At 40.9% G+C, this 18,181-nt stretch overlaps 1 protein-coding gene across 1 annotated transcript in view; it reads left to right on the forward strand.

The window, feature by feature from the left end:
* Positions 1-18,181, forward strand: part of AGBL4 (AGBL carboxypeptidase 4) — an 856,716-nt gene that overhangs the window by 447,428 nt on the left and 391,107 nt on the right. The window contains exon 6 of the mRNA XM_050977508.1: positions 16,537-16,576. Coding sequence (XP_050833465.1) covers positions 16,537-16,576 — 40 coding nt within the window. The remainder of the gene's footprint in view (positions 1-16,536; positions 16,577-18,181) is intronic.

The raw sequence follows: 18,181 nt of genomic DNA on the forward strand, positions 1-18,181 counted from the left end.
TCTTTCTTTAGGAATGAATACAGATTAACACAGCCCCATTTTCTCTGCCAGAATTTCCTTCCTAACTGATGATGATATTTCTCTTCCCCCCCCCCACTCCCCCCACATACATACCCCTCTCTTCCCACCCTAAAAGTATTTTAAACATGTTTAGCCTGTCAACAAGCCTTTGCTAAAGGTTTTTGTAGCCTTTGGTAATGACTTCTAATTTACGTGACTAATTATCCCGGGATAAATAGAGATGAGGTGCTTTAGGATAAGGCTAATCTGCATGTCTGCTGGAAGCTTGGATGGTGCATTTTATGGAGATACAAAACTCAGCAACTCAGTGAAATTAAGGTTGTGACAAAAGGCAGGCAAATTCAAAATGAAGGCAAGCACTTCTCTTCCTGGGCTGCTGCTGTTGGGTGCAAGAAAGGCACTGGTGGTTTCAGTAATGAAAAGAAGCCTCACTCCAGGTTCAGGTAGCCTGGACAGGTTTTGCCTATGCTGTTTGCACAGATATGCTTTCATACAGAATTGCATCATCATTTGCCTGTCTTCACCATTCACCTTTTTGCATTTGTGTTGCCTTTATTCTTTAAACCCTCGTGGTCACCCAGCTGTGCCCACCTCACTCCATGTGACCGCCATGGTGTGTGCACATACAGCAAAGGACATCCTGCCCAAAAAACTTAGTCTAACACCTCAACACTGCATGATTTTCTCCCAGAGAGGGCAAACGGTGTTGGTAAAAGAGGGAAAGAACAAAAGAAAGGAAATGCAGCAGCCTTCTTGCTTAGCTGAGCAGTTGGGTTTCCTGGAGAGCTCTTGAATTTCGAGCTTGCCCTCCACAGCACCATGTAGAGTGATGCACAAGTACTTTAGGTGCTTTGGCCTCATTTTCAGAAGTGATTTGAGGATGCTTTTCAAAGCCAGTTGCAGGCAGGTCCAGCACTGGGTTCTGCACATTTCAGGGCTCTCAGCAGCTCCTGCCCAGCCTCCCATTTTACAGCCAGGGTCAGTTCTCATCTGCCAGGTGAGAGATGGGCAATGATTGATTGTCTCAGGTCATGAGGCCATGCCTCCCATCCTCACTGGCCACCTTGCTGAGCTCCTTGAATGTCTTAGTTCAGGATGCTAGAAAAGGCCACAATTCCAGGATGTGCAAAAATTCCAGGATGTAAAAAAATACGACTTTTATTTAGGAATGTACCCAAATGCTGCTTTGCCTGCTGAAATTGCTTTCAGAAACATGATGTCTGACTCTTTTAAGAGCCTACAATGCAGTGCTTAAGACATCCAGAGCTAAGTTGCCCAGAGCAGGGAGAATGACAGATTACTCAATTCCCTTTTCAATTACTTAACCACAGGATCATCATTCTACTTCACTCAAATTGTGGTATATCGATTTCTGTTGTGACTCAAAAGATTTTAATTTTTAATAAAAAGTTAGCATGATATTCTCTTTACGTGTATAAATCCAGAATCATCTGCCTTTTGCAGACAGGGCATTTAAATTGAAAGACCCCAAAATATCTGTCATGTTTACAAGGAGTTCTCCCTGAGCTCACACAACCAGCACCCCATTGCTCAATTCCCCACAGGACAGCAGGAACACAAAAGCTTTTGAGGCCTGGATGAGAAAATTATAACATAATGAACTTTTAAATTTCAATAACCCTTAGTAAAAGTTGCTAAAAAGCTCCCATTGTAAAAAAAATCAGAGTTTCAGAATATCAGGTGATGTAAATTACAGAGAAGCCAAAGGAAAAAGTAATCCAAAGCCTTTCCTATCTTATATTAGATATAAATAAATAAATATATAAAAAGAATATATAAATATATGTATAAAAATATAAATATATGAATATAAAATAAATAAATAAATAAATAAATAAATAAATATATATATATATATATATATAATATATATATATATATAATATATATATATATATATATATATATTTTAGTAAAATACTAAAGAACTTGCCTTAAATTACCTCTAGGTTATGCATACTGACCCCAGACTCCATTTTACTGAGAAATGTAGGAACAGCTCAGGTGAGCAGATTTTCCTGCCTTGCACATCCCAGCCCCCAGGTAAGTGATAAATTCAGGTGTAGCCCTTTGCCAGTGCAGCCCACACTCAGGGCAGGGCCCCTTCCCAAGCCATCAGCAGCTCTTAGAAACCCTGTGTAAAATCCTGGTAAAAATCTCCTGTACCAGCAGTCTCAATAGTGATAAAAAATCTCGAGATGCTTTTCCATTTGACAGCTTCCATGGAAAAGCTGCACAGTGAGACTTAGCCTGAGGAAATTTCTTGGGGACCTTCTGTACTTTCTGGCACTCTTCCCAGGAAGGGACTAATCAGAAAAAGCCATTTTTCACACTTGTTCTTTGGCCTGTCCTCTGTGACCTATTTTCTTGATGAATCCTGTGATTTTTATCCCAGCCAATGCCAAATTGCTTTTGTTCCTGCCTGCTCCTGGCCAGTCCTATAACTCTTAGCTCCCAGCAAGATTTTGCTCCCAGCAAAATGTGGAATTTTGAGTGGTTCCTCTTGCTCCAAGTAATCTTCAGAATCAAGGGACAGTGTAAGTAACTCCAAAATTCAAGAGCAGCAGCACTTTTTGTAGGGCTAAATGAAGACTTTTGGGCAGCTGAGGTCTTCCCTAGGAGATAAAATAGGCCAGGCCATGTGTGATGTGAGGTTTGTACTCCTGGAAGCAAAGGAGCCCTTGTGAAAAGCTTTTCATGATGATCCGTGAAGCTTTTATTTTGTTGCCAAAAGAGGGAGCCCTGACAGAATTCTCTCTGCTCCAGCAATACTTTTGCTTTTGGGATCTGCTCTTTTTTAAAAAGCTCTGAATTTTGTTTTTCTTTCAAAATTTGAGGCCTTTCAGGTTCAGAATAAGTTTATGGCAGAGATAATGTGAGCTGTGAGTTTTGCCCTCTCAGGTTTCAATTACTTCAGGGGACAGAGAGAGAAAGTAAGCTTTTAATTTTCGGCATTATTCAGCTGGCTGTCATGAAGTACACAATGCAGCTTCATTAAATACCATTTAATACTTCATTTCAGCATTCCAGTGTTAGAAATAATAATCCTGCTAAACTGGACAATGCTTGCTAGGCACAGAACTTGTTTTAAATGGTATACAATTTTGTGTGCTGCAATTTGGGTTCCAGGTTGCCTTCTGTTTATGTTAGCTGGAATTGCCAAAACTTCTACCTCATTCACCTCTTGGCCACCCCAGAATGAAATTTTTATTCTGAAATACTGAATTAATTCTGGAATTCTGAATGTTTGTGATGGGTGAATAGGATATCTTCAGTTTGCCTGAAGATATAAAGGGTAAATTAGAGCTGGGTTTTTTGCAATCACTTGTAGAACATAATCCAATAAATTTTGGAGGGGTTTAAAGTATTATGCAACTTGCTACTGATTTTTACCCATGGATTAGGTTCTCCTTTGAGGCAGAAAGGGAAAATACAGGCACTTTTATTAGTGTTTATCTGCAGAGGGAAAGCCTTTGTCTTGAGTTCTGCAAGAGACTGCAACAACAAATAATAAGTTTACCAGGGAGACTCGGTGAGTGTTGATTCATGGCTCACCCTTACCTCTTTCTGAGCTTGAACTGCTTAAAGGAAACTCTGTCATGAGAAATTGCAAGTATTTTAGCTGATCTCTGCCATCTTTTCTGAACCTGTACTGTTCCCCAGACTAGTTCCCATCTGAAGAATTTATTTTCAATGCAATGGTTCCTCTGGCTCTGTGGCTCCAATGCCCCATTTGGTATTTTCTCTGTTTTGCACAGCAGCTCTCTCTTCCTTTGGGATGTGGTCTGAGTGGTTGTGACAGTCCAGCCCTTCTTATCTCCCCCAAATCAAAGCCTAACTTGCAAAGCAAAGCAGATAATTGGCCAGTAGAATTTCTAAGAATATTTATATTTAATGATTTGAGATGTTTTGCCTTGCTATTTTTGATGCAAAATTAGAGGCTCCAGTCTGACCTGTTTTAGTGAGATTTTGATGCCTAGCATCATTCTCAAAATTACATTACTGCCTAAAAAATTATTTGGGTGTCCAATTCACTCTGAGGTCAGTTGTGGAAAAATGTCACATCCTTTCTCTTGGCAAGACCTGGAGTGTGATATAGCAGGATTGTTAAATCAGAGCAAAATCCCATTTTCATTGCATATTTCTGATTTGTTGTTAATCAATACTGTGTTAGGGTTGCTGTGGGATTACTGTGCCCTAATGGTGGTGAGATTCAGAATAAGTGCAAGGAGTAGATTGGCTGGGATAAGAAGGATAACATTTAGAGGATCACTTCTTTTTCTCTTTTTCATTAAGTTCTTGCTGTTGTTTTGAACACTATTAACATTCCCAGGGTACAGAAACACAGGGGAGACTTAGGGCAGGAGATAAGTTGATTGCAATCAAATTGCATGATAAAACAGAAATAATTTTAGGCTTTTTATTTAAAAAAAAAAGAACATCCAGAGTTAAGATTGAAATAACCAAAATGGGTTTTTCTGACATTTTATGGATGCTCTGCATAGGTAGTGTTCCTCCAAATATTGGATGCTCTGAAATACCATATGGGCTGCAATTCCTAAGCAATACAGCAGATGTTTTAGGTGATCAATTCAAAACTCACTGGCTTTGTTTAGCTCTCCTCATTCCCAATTTTATATGATGTGAATGTGCCTGTCATCATAAGTAGAGGAACAGATCCATTTTTAAAAATCCGTGCATAATTCAAAGTTGACACAGTAGCAATACTAAAACACTCTCCAACCTAGAAAATCTCATGTTCCTTGGAGTCCAAAATACCTAGTTAGGGAAAGCCATGGCCAGCAAAATTAGCTTTGTGTGGCTTGAATCAAAACTTAACTATTCTTTTGAGTTGAGGTTTATTGTGCGAGGCAGATGAAAGCTGACAGTTCTGATTTCTTGGCTGATCAGAGGGCTGGGGGGAGCTGGTTTGTTTGCTTATTTGGTTTTAAGAAAAATTTCATCTTATTTCTATGTCATTTGCTCCAAAGCCATCTTCCTAATGGCACCTTTTTTATCTTCAGTTCTCTTAACACTTTCTTCTCTGCTGCCCCTTGCTTTGCCTGTTCCTTGTGTGCAAAGTGCCTTTTCTGCCCTAAGATCAATTTCTCTTTCTTTTCCTTTTTTCTTTTTTTTTTTTTTTTCAATGTAATCCCCAATGATTTTACTTAGTTTTCTGCTCATGTGGGCTGGAAATCTATTCAGCCTTCATTAAAAAGCTCATTTGAAAATACTGATTCTATTGTATTGTCTGAACCATTTAGTTTATTTATTTGAGGATATAATAGATATGAACTCTCTTTTTTCTTTTTTCTTTTTTTTTTTTTTTTTTTAGCTGTAAATTAGCCCAGATATATTTCTGGTGGCTGAAATAGCAGAGAGACTTTCTTCTGGAGGGGTCTGTGGGGAATAAACTTTTCCCTGGGGAGGCTGGGACTGGAGGGGGCAAAGCTGAGCTGGGCTCCTGCATCTCCTCCATAAATGAAACCCACAGGACCGTGGCAAAGGGAGCCACATTTTAGGAGGAAAAATGTTCTCTGTCTTCAGTGCCCAAAAGAAAAATTTAAGCTCACTGAAAACAAGAATGAATCTGACACCTAATTTCGCCACTGTAAATTAGAACATTTACATTCGTGTTGGTCTTTCAAAAAAATTTTTTTTTAAAAAGCCCCTGAAACATTGCTGTCTGACACAATGGAGTTCAGGCTAAGAACAAGGATGAATTTTCCTGGCATTTTCACCTGTGGAAACTCTGTTCACCTTTCCTGCAACTGTGAAATTGATTTGAAATGATGGACTGATGCTTCCCCCTGAGTTATTCTTGACATACCACAGCTTTTTTTGCAAACTGAAAAATAGGTACTCTTTGGTGAAGCAAATTGCTTTTCCTAACACAGTGTGTAAATGTTGTTGCAAACATCTAGATAATTAATTTTTGAGGTTAATGCTCAATGGATATTTGGAAACCTCTTGGATTTCTTCTAAAAAATGAAGAATGTAAGTAAGGGCAATGGTAGCAATTAAAATACAGAACTAACTATTTCTAAAAAAAATGGAAACTTCAGAGTGACTCACAAATCATAGCTAAACATCCACATTTCAAATTACCCAGAGAAACACATTTTCTGTGCAGCCCAAATGACAACAGCTTTGTCTCATGACAGAATTACCATGTCCTTGTTTAAATGTTTGTTACATGTGAGAAAATCTGTTTCTGTCTGGTGGGGATCTGGTTCTGAGGGGCACAACCTGGCCCCAGAGTCTCACCAGGGGGAGCTGGGGAAATTCAGCCTTTGGCTGGGCTGGACCCTGAAACATCTCCACATTTGTGATGCAAAAAATGAGCAGTTTCATGTTAAGATTGGTTAATAAAGCATTTGGTCTCCCTCTCTCTCCCAGTAGCCCTCCTGCTCAGAGCAGCCCCCAGTTTGCCAGTCTCCAGATTTTCCAGGTTTGTGTGCTCTGGGTGTTTTAAGCACCATCAGATGTAGATCAGGTAGCAGGTCCCCAGTGAATTGCTTATAGAACAACTGTAAAAGAGAGATAATTTGAACCAGTTGGCAATGAAGCTAATGAAATGAGGGTTTCAGACCTCTTATCTCTCCTCAGCTGACAGGACAAATGTTGTCCCCTGTTTTATTAGTCAGAATAACCTGACATGGACTGAGGAGAGGAGCAAACTTGTAATATCTGGATGGCCTCATTTTCTTACTCAGCTCCCCATTGAGGCTGCTCTCAGGAAAACTAATTCAGCTCAGCGATTCTGATGAACCAAACTTTTATTTTCTACTTTAATATAACAGAACATATTATTTACAACACATAGAACTCTCTTCAACTGCTGTGAATAAAAATTCCCCTGGAATGGCTTTCACAGTTTAAAGCACCTGGCTGAAGGATTTGGGTTTAAAATGCCAAATTTGAAAACTGAGATAAAACTGTCCCAATTGAAATGTATGGAGTGAAATGCTGCCTTGGCTGCAGTAGCCTCCATTTGGGTTTTTATTAACAATTGTAGAGACACCACCCATTGATTAAACATGAATTACAGCAGATAGTGTACAAAGGCACATGGACCCTGGGAGTGGCTGTAGGGAGTCCCAGAGCTGCCCTGCTAGTCCTTAGGAATTTTGATAGCAGGTGCAGCCTGACTGTACCTTGCTGCACAAGTTTGGTGCCTCAAGATACTCAGGTGCAGGAATTAGTGATGATTTTAGCACATTTCATAGGAAAGCAGAACGACATTAAGTCAGAAACAAATGAGAAAGTGATGGGTCTGTTTGGAAAGTCAGATTGCTCCTTTTACCTTCAGAAAAGCCCACGCTCATTTGTGCCATTTGGCTTCTCCAGACAGTGCTGTCATGGGCTGTAATTAAATAGGCAGGGTTTGGGAGAATAAAGATTGGGATGCTCTGAATCATTTGTTGAAGTGAATATGACAAGCAGTGGCCTGGTTTGGAAAAAAAAATAATATTGAGCAATAGGAAAACAAACTCACTGCCATGGACTGTGAAAAGAAACAGACTCAAACTGAAATTAGATGAAAAGCTTGAAATTAGATGAGACCAAAATAGTTGAGCATATAAATTTATATATTTGTCCACACATAATAGATTCTAATTTAACTTTTTGATGAAATTTTTATCATGTTGCCTTGACTTATTTACAGCAATTAAGAGGTATTACACAATATGTGAGGGTTGAGGGGGGATTTTCAACAATCCTCCAAGTTTAACTGTGAAATCACAGAATTATTCTGCCCTCCCTCCTGCCTGTCCCTGTTGCAGAAAAATCTGTGGCTGCAGTGGTGTCTGAGCAGAGCTTGGAGGGCTGGAATCAGTCACTCTTTCAGGGAAAAATTCTCATGTTTCAGAAATTTTCCCAACATCTTCAGAATCTGAGGTAATCAGGTTTTTTTTTCCTCTTCTAGAATTCCCTTTTTTTGCAAACCAGCAATGCCTTTGAACCCAAGCCAGCCTTCTCCCCAGCAGTGTCCTGGCTATTCTGGTGTGATGACAGTTCATTAAACTTAGTATTACTTGACATGAAGAGAATAGAAAACTACTACTAAACTGCTACTAGCTGGTAGCTAAGCTGCTTAGGTCAAATATGAATGTTGGATCTGAAGTCCCAATTTGATTGAATATTTATTTAGCTATAGACAGAAAAGAATGTTTGGGAGAAACAATGTGTAGGTTCAGAGCTCAATTTCAAGGTCCAGAGAAGGGACAAGAGCCCCTGAATTTGTCTCTCCCTTATGATGCAATCACAGGCTCCTACAATTGCATGTTTAGTTTAAAAATTGCCTATGTTGGGGGTTAATCTGTCCTGTTATCTAAACCAGCCCATAAACAGTGCCTGGTCAGTCAATATCCCATTACTGGTATAGGTAGATATGCTTTGTTTCTAATTAAACATTCATTAAACACTGTTGCTTCTTTCCCCCCACCCCCCAACAAATGGTGAACTTTCAAAGTTCATAATTGCTTTCAGAAATGCTGCTCCTTTCCTTGGGAAAACTTAATGTAAGACAGGAATCAGAGCTAAAGATTTGCAAGGCAGTGCCTGGGGGGGGATGTGTGTCAGGAATAGATTTTGGTTGTTAAAGGCACTGTGTGGGGTCTGTACAGTTTTTCCTGCCCCTGTTTACTCTATTTTTCAAAATAAATAAATCTTAAATAGAAGAGTTTATTAGCTCCTGCTGCTTACTATGTAGTTTAAAACATAATCCCTTGTTTGTGGCATTACAATAATCTCTATAGGCATTAAGTAATTGATGTCACAATCACAGGATTATAACCACAGCTCTACAATTTACATAGTAATACAAGAATCTGTGAAAAACCTGCATGGCAGTGTTTCACCAAAACAAACCCCTTGGAGTGCTGAGCTAAATTGTGGAATGAGTAGATCCTGAACTCTTGCTATGTAAGTGCATTTACAACATGCACAAGCAGATAAAGAAAGTGCAGCTAAAAAAAGTCTTGATCCCAATCTGGAGGTGAGGCCAGACCACGGAGAATGGGCCTCTTCTTCTCTTCCTCTTCCTCTTCCTCTTCCTCTTCCTCTTCCTCTTCCTCTTCCTCTTCCTCTTCCTCTTCCTCTTCCTCTTCCTCTTCCTCTTCCTCTTCCTCTTCCTCTTCCTCTTCCTCTTCCTCTTCCTCTTCCTCTTCCTCTCCCTCTCCCTCTCCCTCTCCCTCTCCCTCTCCCTCTCCCTCTCCCTCTCCCTCTTCTTCTTCTTCTTCTTCATCGTCTTCTTCTTCTTCCTGGTCTTCGTCTTCTTCGTCTTCTTCGTCTTCTTCTTCTTCGTCTTCTTCTTCTTTTTCGTCTTCGTCTTCTTCATCTTCTTCGTCGTCTTCTTCTTCGTCTTCTTCATCTTCTTCTTCTTCTTCTTCTTCATCATCTTCTTCTTCTTCTTCTTCTTCTTCTTCTTCTTCTTCTTCTTCGTCTTCTTCTTCGTCATCTTCTTCTTCTTTTTGTCTTCTTCTTCTTCGCCTTCTTCTTCTTCTTCTTCGTCTTTGTTGTCTTCTTCTTCTTCTTCGTCTTCATCTTCTTCTTCTCCTTCTTCTTCTTCATCTTCTTCTTCTTCTTCCTCTTCTTCTTTGTCTTCATCGTCTTCTTCTTCTTCTTCTTCGTCTTCGTCTTCTTCTTCTCTTCCTTCATTTCTTGCAGGCCCAGAGCTTTTGGGAAAGAGCAGAACAAAGGTCTTGGCTACATCATCCTTTTTTTCCCCCTCAGTCAAGAGGCTTTCTGCTATCACTATTTTTATGGCAAAGTTAAGGACCAGTTCATTCCAAAGCAGTTCCTTCCTCCTGCTTTACTTTCCAGAGATGAGATAGCCTCAATAACTTTTTGTTGTGATTGTTAATATTACAGTGAACAGAGAGGTGCCTTTTTTTGGATTCCTAGTGGCTCATTATCAATCTGGTTGGTATTTTATGAGAGCTGCATATGGAAATAGGGCAACCTATAGATGAAGCAGGAGTAGATGTTACTCAAGAACATGTGGAAGAGACCATGAATTTGTGGGGCCTATAAAGCTGAGAGTGGCTTCCATGGCTTGGGCAATGATCTGCAGCTCTACCTGCTCACCAAGGGGCTGCAGCCTTCTCCTACTGCCATAGGTTTTACTGACTGTGTGCTGAAAAATGGCTTTTCCACCTTTTCTTAGCCTTTTTTGTATTAATGTTCATTCTGTACAGCTTTGCAGCACAACAGGGCTGTAAGAACATTATGTGTGTATCTTCTGCTCCTGAGACAAATAGTTCAAGGGGGAAAGAAGGAGAAGTCTCAGCTGCTTTTTTGGCAGTGCTTTGGGAAAGTAGGAAGGCACCATGCATCACTGGTTTTGGGAAAGAAATAGGCAAGTGTCAGGTATTAAGTAGGAGAGGATGTGCACTGGAAGAATGAGTAAAATAGCTTAAAGGTTTGGCACTGCCTTTCATTATTTGGACTTGGTTTTGATTCTAAACCAGAATCCAGTTACCACATATTGCAGCGATCAAATACCTGCAGAGGTCACTGTCAAAATGGTTTAAAATGCTCATTATAGTTCTTAGCATGAGCAATAACATATCCCAAACCACTTTATAAATGTTCTTCCACACCTATATTATCAATAATTGATTCCACAGGGTAGGCTACAGCAGATGCAATTTGCTGAAATCTCAGTCAAGTGTCAACAAGCTGACTGGTTCATTTTATCATTATACCATGAAACTTTAGCAGCTAATCATAAAGGAAGTACAAAATGTGAGATCTTGTTTCACTATGTGAACAAAAGTCTGTGATTTTAGGATGGAAAGAAAAGATTATTGCTCAGAATCATGTGGGGAAAAAAAAAAACTTTAAATCATCGAATTATCCATTTTTGTAGGATTTGAATTAGTACTCTTTTGGTATCATTACTAAAATCAAGAGTTTCTCTTTGGAGGTAATTCTTGCACTCTGAAGGGAAGGAGACACAAGTAATCAAACTTGCATTTGAGGAGCTAGGCAGATATGAATGCTCACTTTTTCCCCAACACCTTCCTTCATAGAAGCCTTCCTTAAAAAATTTATCCAGATGTTGATCAACCTTGAAAATTTCTTAACCTGTCCAACAGCATGTGGCAACAAGAAGGATGGGATACAGGCTTTAACCTGCCCCTCCTGCACATTTTCCCTCAAGTACAAACCATGGAAAATGTTTGGAAAAACTGTGGGCAGTCAGGTTGTGCCACCCACCTGTGCCGAGCTGCACACTTGGGATGTCCTTCATCCTTTTCTGAAGCCCTGGGCTCCCTCATGCCATATTGTGAAAGGACAGATTCCCAAAGCATCCACATTACAGAGTGTGGCAATCATAGAGGCCACAGAGATGTGAAATGCACCCTTCAGTACATCCTCAGCTTTATTTGTGATAAGATACACTGGTTTCAATTACTCTTGTGTCAACACAGTTTACAGAAAAGAAATGCTGGTTTTGAAGTCAAAAAGAAAAGGTGCTATTAGTGACAACTTGTGGCAAAGTTTCCAGGAAAAATAAAAAGAACATTGTGCAATTAATTTCCATCTTAAACCCCCTGAACAGTAAATTGAAGGTGGTGAGGGACAGACACATGGTCAAAACACACTCACATTAGGGAGAAGAAATCAATAGCATAGACCAGGCTGGGTGAAATAAGAAGACAAAGTCCTTGTGAGGTCCCAGAGAGTCAACTGCAGCTTCCTGTGAGGGGGTGGTGGCAGGAGCTGTCAGCGAGTGGGCAGCCTGGTTTTGGGTTCACAGCTGCAGCAAAAACTGCCCACAGAGTGAAGGCAGTGAAAGGCACAGAGCCAACAGGAGCTTTCTAGGGCTGAAGCTGATCTCAGCTCTGGGCTTAGGAATTTTATAAGGAAACCCAGAGCAAGGCAGGAATAGGTGGCCTTGCTGTTTGGGAAAGCCTCTGCTGGCTCCTGGGATGTGCATGGCTGGGAAGCTGAAGGAGCTGCCAGCTCCATCCCCACTTACCTGCCCTGCTGGGTGTAGGGGCCCTGGAGATGATGTGCTGGGACAGAAGGCAGGGATAAGGATATTTTTTTGGATCATGGCTAGAGGAGGAGTAGGAAGATGACTTTATAATTGCTTTTTTATCACTCTTTCTGACTATATTGACTTAATACTTGACACAGCTTTGGCTGGCAAGGAAGGCCCAGATACATTCAGAATTAGATATGACGAGGCTGATTCTTACATGAGAAGAAAATCATCGGTTGCTACAGAAACAGCTCCATATCAGTCTCGTGGGGCATCTTTGCATCTGGCTTTTTTTCCCTTCTCTTTTGCTAATCTGTAGATAAGAGTCAAAGCAAGTGCAGCACATCCCACATCTATATAAAAGGTTGGAGGAACTCTGCAGAGAGCAAAGTGTGAAAGAACATCTCATAGATAAGCTGAACTTAAATGAATGAGTTAATTTACACTCCCCCAGCAGTTTTTTTTTCCTAATTTTGCAACTCTTGCTAAGTTAATTGAGGTGAAAATTAAATGACACCAGTCAGCAAATATTTTAAAGACCTCCAAAACCAAGGAAGAGAAAGGAGGTACTTAGAAAAGGAGTTACTAAGAAAAAGGAAAAATCTGAGGGGTGAGTTAGAATCTGTGTTGCGAAAATTGCATCTTGCAATGGAATAATAATCCAGACTCTCTTTCAGGCAAGTTGTTTGACGTGATAAATTCAGGAATTAGTTAAAAGTAACTGTATATTATGGGTGAACAGGGACCATTCTGCACACTGCAGACCAGCTCACCAACAACGTTCTTCAACTGGTTTCCTAAAACGTAATGAATTCTTGATGCTTGTAGATTAATATTTATTGAGTGAATCAATGCTTAATTTATTAAAAAATTGCCTTCCTTGTATTTTAATATGATTTATTACTCATCAGTGCCTATTGCATTAATTAAGGATTGTGTTAATTTTGTGGAAGTGAGCACGATCTGCTGCAGGTTTGCTCGGAGCCCTGGTGCGCTGTAGGGACTGCGCCTCTGGGTAGTGCCAGAGATGGAAACTGCTCCAGGTGGGAAGAGGATGAATCCCCAGTGGCCTCTTCCTGCCCTTGGGATCTCAAACAGCCAGCATAGTGGAAAAGAGGATGCTGCCCCTTAAGGGCAGGACAGGATTACAGCAGCAGCAGCAGCAGCGATCCTGTGATGATGCAGGGAATATTTCTGTTTGCCTCTTATAAATTATGGCTGATGCTGTGGGGATCATTTTTGTGTCTCTTGTGGAATGCCCTTTTGTCAACGTGGGTGAAATCCAGCCTTAGAGACAGGGGAAGCTGTCACCGCTTTCCCAACCAGGGACAGCACTCATCACATTTCAGTGCTCAGATTGTAAGAAATTCTTGGGACAGTGGGTTGCCTGAAGATTGGGATGGTCCCAAGCATCTCAGCAGGGGCAGGTGTTCGAGAAGTGGAAAATTCCTAAAGGCAGAACAAAAAAAGCCAGACATCTTGTGAGCTGAGTCTTTCAAGAAATCTGTCAAAACAGGGAGAGGGTGATCATGCTGGAGGGGGGCCACAGCTGCAATTTGCATCTTTCAGCACTGAAGAAAGAAGCAAATACATAAAGCCCCACAGCCACGATTCCTCTGATGAAATTATTTTATTAATGGGTGTGACATTTGTAATGTCTCTCTCTTTAAATTCAAATACTGCTGTTTTTATAGCTGCTCATAAGTGAGTCTGTCTGGGTTTTTTTTTTTTTTTAAATCCATCTAGTTACTAGGCTGCCTGCATCCAGCTGAGCCCTGGAAACGACAGAGCTAGCCCTGAGATCTGAGAGCAGGCAGGAATTTCCTGAAAGTGATTGTGTCCATAATTAGGGCATCTTTGCATGTTTAAATGCACGATTCTGGAATGCACTCTGCTGTTTGCTTCTCTCCAGGGCTGGGGTGAGTGTACACAAACTTCCCTTGAGGAGCTAAGTCAGAGAAACCTCCTCAAGGTCCAGTGAAGGTCAGAGCTGAGAATGTTTTCTGCCCTCTGTCAGCAGGCAGGCAGGAATCACAGAGTTCCAGCCTGGAGCATTTGGGTGGAGCCAGTGCCAAGAACCTGGTGGCATTTCAAATCCCTTGCAGCAGTTAGGTGTTAGATGCAAAAGATCAGTGCTGCTCCACTTGAAGTCAGAGAAATGACTTCAGCTTAAAGTTCAACATGTACACAAAGATTTTCTGGATCTGGAGTTAATTTGTTTCTTCCAAGGTCAGCCTGAAGGCAGCATTCAAACTTGAAAAAAGTCACAAACTGAACATTTGACTTGTAATAATTTAGTTTTGCTTCCCACTTGTTTGACCTGTCCTATATGCTTTTGTTTTCCTGATGAATCAAGCTAAGCTATTTTGGTTTTTCACTTAATGTTTATTTTTACCCCATTTAACAGACTCAAGTCAGGACTGGAGGCCAGTTGGGCTGCATGCCATTCTCTCTGTTCCATATCTTTACATTTTCCAAGTTTCTTTGATGCAGGATATTTATATTCCACCTTTTTTCCTAGCAGAGAGGCTTTAATGGAGCATAGGCTTCAGATAGACATTTTCTGCTCTGGCTGTTCATTAGATATACAGCATTTGGAGTTCCAGTTGTGCTGAGAAATGTAAGCAAAGCTTTTGGCCCAGTGGGGGCTAAGCTCTGGCATGTCACAGCTTTGTCCATATGAATCAGGATGAAGGTGCAGGATCTATACAAAATTTAGCTCATTAGGAGATGTTTTGTCTCCCAGCTCCCATTGGGAAGGTGGGTCCTGTGCTCACAGACAGGATTTCTTACTCTGCTTGGCTGCTCCCAGGAAAGGAGTGGGGTGAGCAGGGGACACAAAGCAGCAGCAGGGTTTTGTGCTCCCTTTTACCCTGGCACACCTGGAAAAAGGTTTGGCCCCAGTATTTTAGACTGAAGCAAATATGCTCGAACTCACTGCTAAGGTCATGCTTGGAATGGCTTAGCAGAGTTAGGAGAACAAGGAGCACCTCTGGAAAAACACAGATAGGAATTTTCTCTCAAATATATATTGTGTTGTGCCAGAGGTGAGGAACTGAAGGCCAAGAAGGTTTCAGAAAATGTGTTTTTTTCCACCCTGACACCCCACTTGGCTTTCCAGCAGGCCAAATTTGCTGTTGTGCCCAACACAGCTCAAGAGTATTCAGTGGATGACCAGCTGTGTCCATGCACTTCAGCCAGTGAAGCTTTACCACAGGGAAATGATGGGTTTGGAAAGGAGCTTCATCAGTCATGATTTCCAAGGAAGAGCACTCAGGGTAGGGAATACCAAGTTAATGTTTCCTCCTCAAGGACTTTCAGCTGTCACACAGGGAATGCAGTGAGTGCAGTGATGAGAATTAGATTGGAAGATCAATAGGGCTGACAATAAATGAAAGTAACACAGACATTATTGAGCAAATTAGGAGAGAGAAATTAAACTGGACAGTATAATCTTCAATACCTGCTAGACACACTGATGTTGGGCAAAGTTAGGAAGAAGACAGTATGTTGGAAAGTGCTCTGATGAAAGGGCAGTAGCAGTCTGTCTGTGAGATGGGGAAAGCCCTGCTTGCAACACAAAGCTCTCAGCCCACAGAAAAGTGGAAAAAGATGATAATGGTCCAGGAGCACCTGGATTTAAGTGGCAAGCCACAGAGAGACTGTGGTGGAGAGATCACCTAAGACTGAGAACATGGATTAGGCAACAGCGCTGGCTACATGTTATGGGAAAAGGGAACCTCAGATGCACCCACCATCACAAAGGCTTTGGTAGGATAGCTTGTTCTAAGCCAAAAATTTTCCTAACTTTCTCATAGTAAGGGTTTGTTCAGCCTGTGAAGGTTTGCAGCAATTCCAGAAACCAGTCCTCTGTGTGAACTTGATTATTTGCCATAATAACTTCCTATATTTTGCTGTCTGTACACATACCCAGTGGTGATCAAATCTGGCAAACTTTTGGGATGAGGGATCTCTGGTGGCAGTGAGATCCATGGGCTGACTGCACTCAGCATGTAAAGAAGCTTTCCTTTTTATCAGTCCTGAGTTTGTCTAGATCCTCTTGCACATCTTTGAAAGGTTCACCCCAAGGCAATATAATTGTGTTTGATCACATACAGGCATTGAGTCAATGATTGATATGAATAAAGAATTTAGAGTTGCTTGTCCCAGTTCCATGTCTTCTTCCCTGTGGAATCAGAAATCACTTTTATAAATATATCGGTCCATCTGTGCTTCCAGCTATCCATTTCAAGTATACGTTCCAAAAAAGAAATAGTAACACTTTATAAGGGCAAATAAAAACACATTAAAAGGACTGAGGAAGGGGATTTTTCTCCCTTATAAAGTACATGTGGATCCCTTCCAAAAGAGTTACTGTGAGCCATGTAACTTGTAATTAATCCTGCTGTAAATGTCAGAACGCTTACTTTGTAGGTCTAAGCTGACCCACTAAAATTAGTCCCCTTTTAACAATTCCTTTATAATTTGTTTTTCAGCAGAAACGGCGGCTTGACCTCCTGACAATAACCAGCCCTGGTAAGCGAGCTCTGCTGCGCCTCTCTCTTCTCTTTTCTTAAAGAGATGGTTGTCTAAATGTGTTTTTTCCCCCGTCTCTGACATGCAAAATGAAAAACACTGTTCCCCAGAAAATCTTTCACCTAATAACAAGTGACAGCTATATTGTGCTCGGCAAAGCCCCGGGCAGTTATCCGTTCACAGAGCTGCCTCTTCAGACCTTTACTCTATGAATTGGAGTGCTGATATTTCTTTAAGCCTCCTGGGGTTACAGTTAGTGGTATATCTGCAGGGCAGATGCCCTCAAATTCACAAAGTGTGTTCAAGTATCACAGAAATGCAAGCTTGACTTTCCTTGGTGGCAAAGAGGAGCAGTTTGGGGAGTCGGGAGATGGTGGCACTCGACGTGTGTGGAAGGACACACAATGTCCAGGCTCAGGGCTGAGAACCCCAAGGCGGGTCAGGAAATATTTAGATGGAATTCAAATGCCTTAAACCATCTGCTTCATGATGGCTTTTGTCATTTACCTGTCAAGGAGATATAAACCAAAATTTGTTCTTATTGGGAGAGTGTGGGGCTGTGGCGAGAGTGAGTTTTGAAGGTCTCAGCACCCTGGTGGAAATGCAGGTGTGTTCAGTTGTGCTCCTCTGTGATCTCAGCCCTTAAGGCTGGGTGGCTTTTAATTTATTCCTATTTGCCTGGCTCACTTTTTTTCCATTAACTGCTACAGAAGTTTGCTGCCCACCAGCTTCAGATGAAAGCCCTGCTCGAATAGTGCCACATTTTGGTTGACTTTGTTCATTCTTCAGATGTGTGTATGAATTAAGCTTTCAGGTGGGCTTTAACTGGGACTAATGAATTCTGGCCTTAACTGGTAATAATGTGCTAGCAGAGTGAACAGGTGTTATGGGAAGTGAACAAAATGTGACACACGTTTGCTCGGATAACAATTTTGCATCAATAATTGTTCTGACACTCTGAATGTAGATATAATCTGTGACATGGTTTCTCCTTCACTAACCTTGTTAAAATAATAAGAATTAAAAGAAGGAGGAGGAACACTTTGTTGGGACAGATGTTTGAGGCTATTGGAAATTGCATCACATTTTTGCATGTTCACTTTTCACGCAGTTTGCAATTATGTTAATGTATGCTCAGGGCACTTGCTGATAAAAGCAACAATACAGTGTGATACAGCTATTGTCACTATTCTGACTGTAACTTCAAGGACAAACATGGCACATTTTTCATTTTCCATATCTTCAGCATTCCCTGTTTCTAGAGGAAAAAGAAAAAAAAAGATCTCTGAAGGTCTTAATCATAGCACACACTCAGATCTTGGATAAGGGCCCCGAACTCTACGGGCACTTTTTCAATAAGAGAAAAGAGGGTTGGCGACCAGAATGATTTAATATTTTTTGACTTTTTTGTAAAACAAACTGATGATACTTTTCTCATAATTTCTGACACAGTATTCCGTGCAAAAGGGTTGATTGGGTTGAGTTTGTGTTTAGATGTGATCAGTAAATAGCTGATCAGGTCTCTGTTTAATGAAGCAATCTACTAAATGAACACAGCAATTAGTTAGAAGGATCTTCAATAACTGTGTAGGTAGGCATGCTGCA

Source organism: Serinus canaria, chromosome 8 (assembly GCF_022539315.1).
Source record: "Serinus canaria isolate serCan28SL12 chromosome 8, serCan2020, whole genome shotgun sequence".
NCBI lineage: Eukaryota > Metazoa > Chordata > Aves > Passeriformes > Fringillidae > Serinus > Serinus canaria.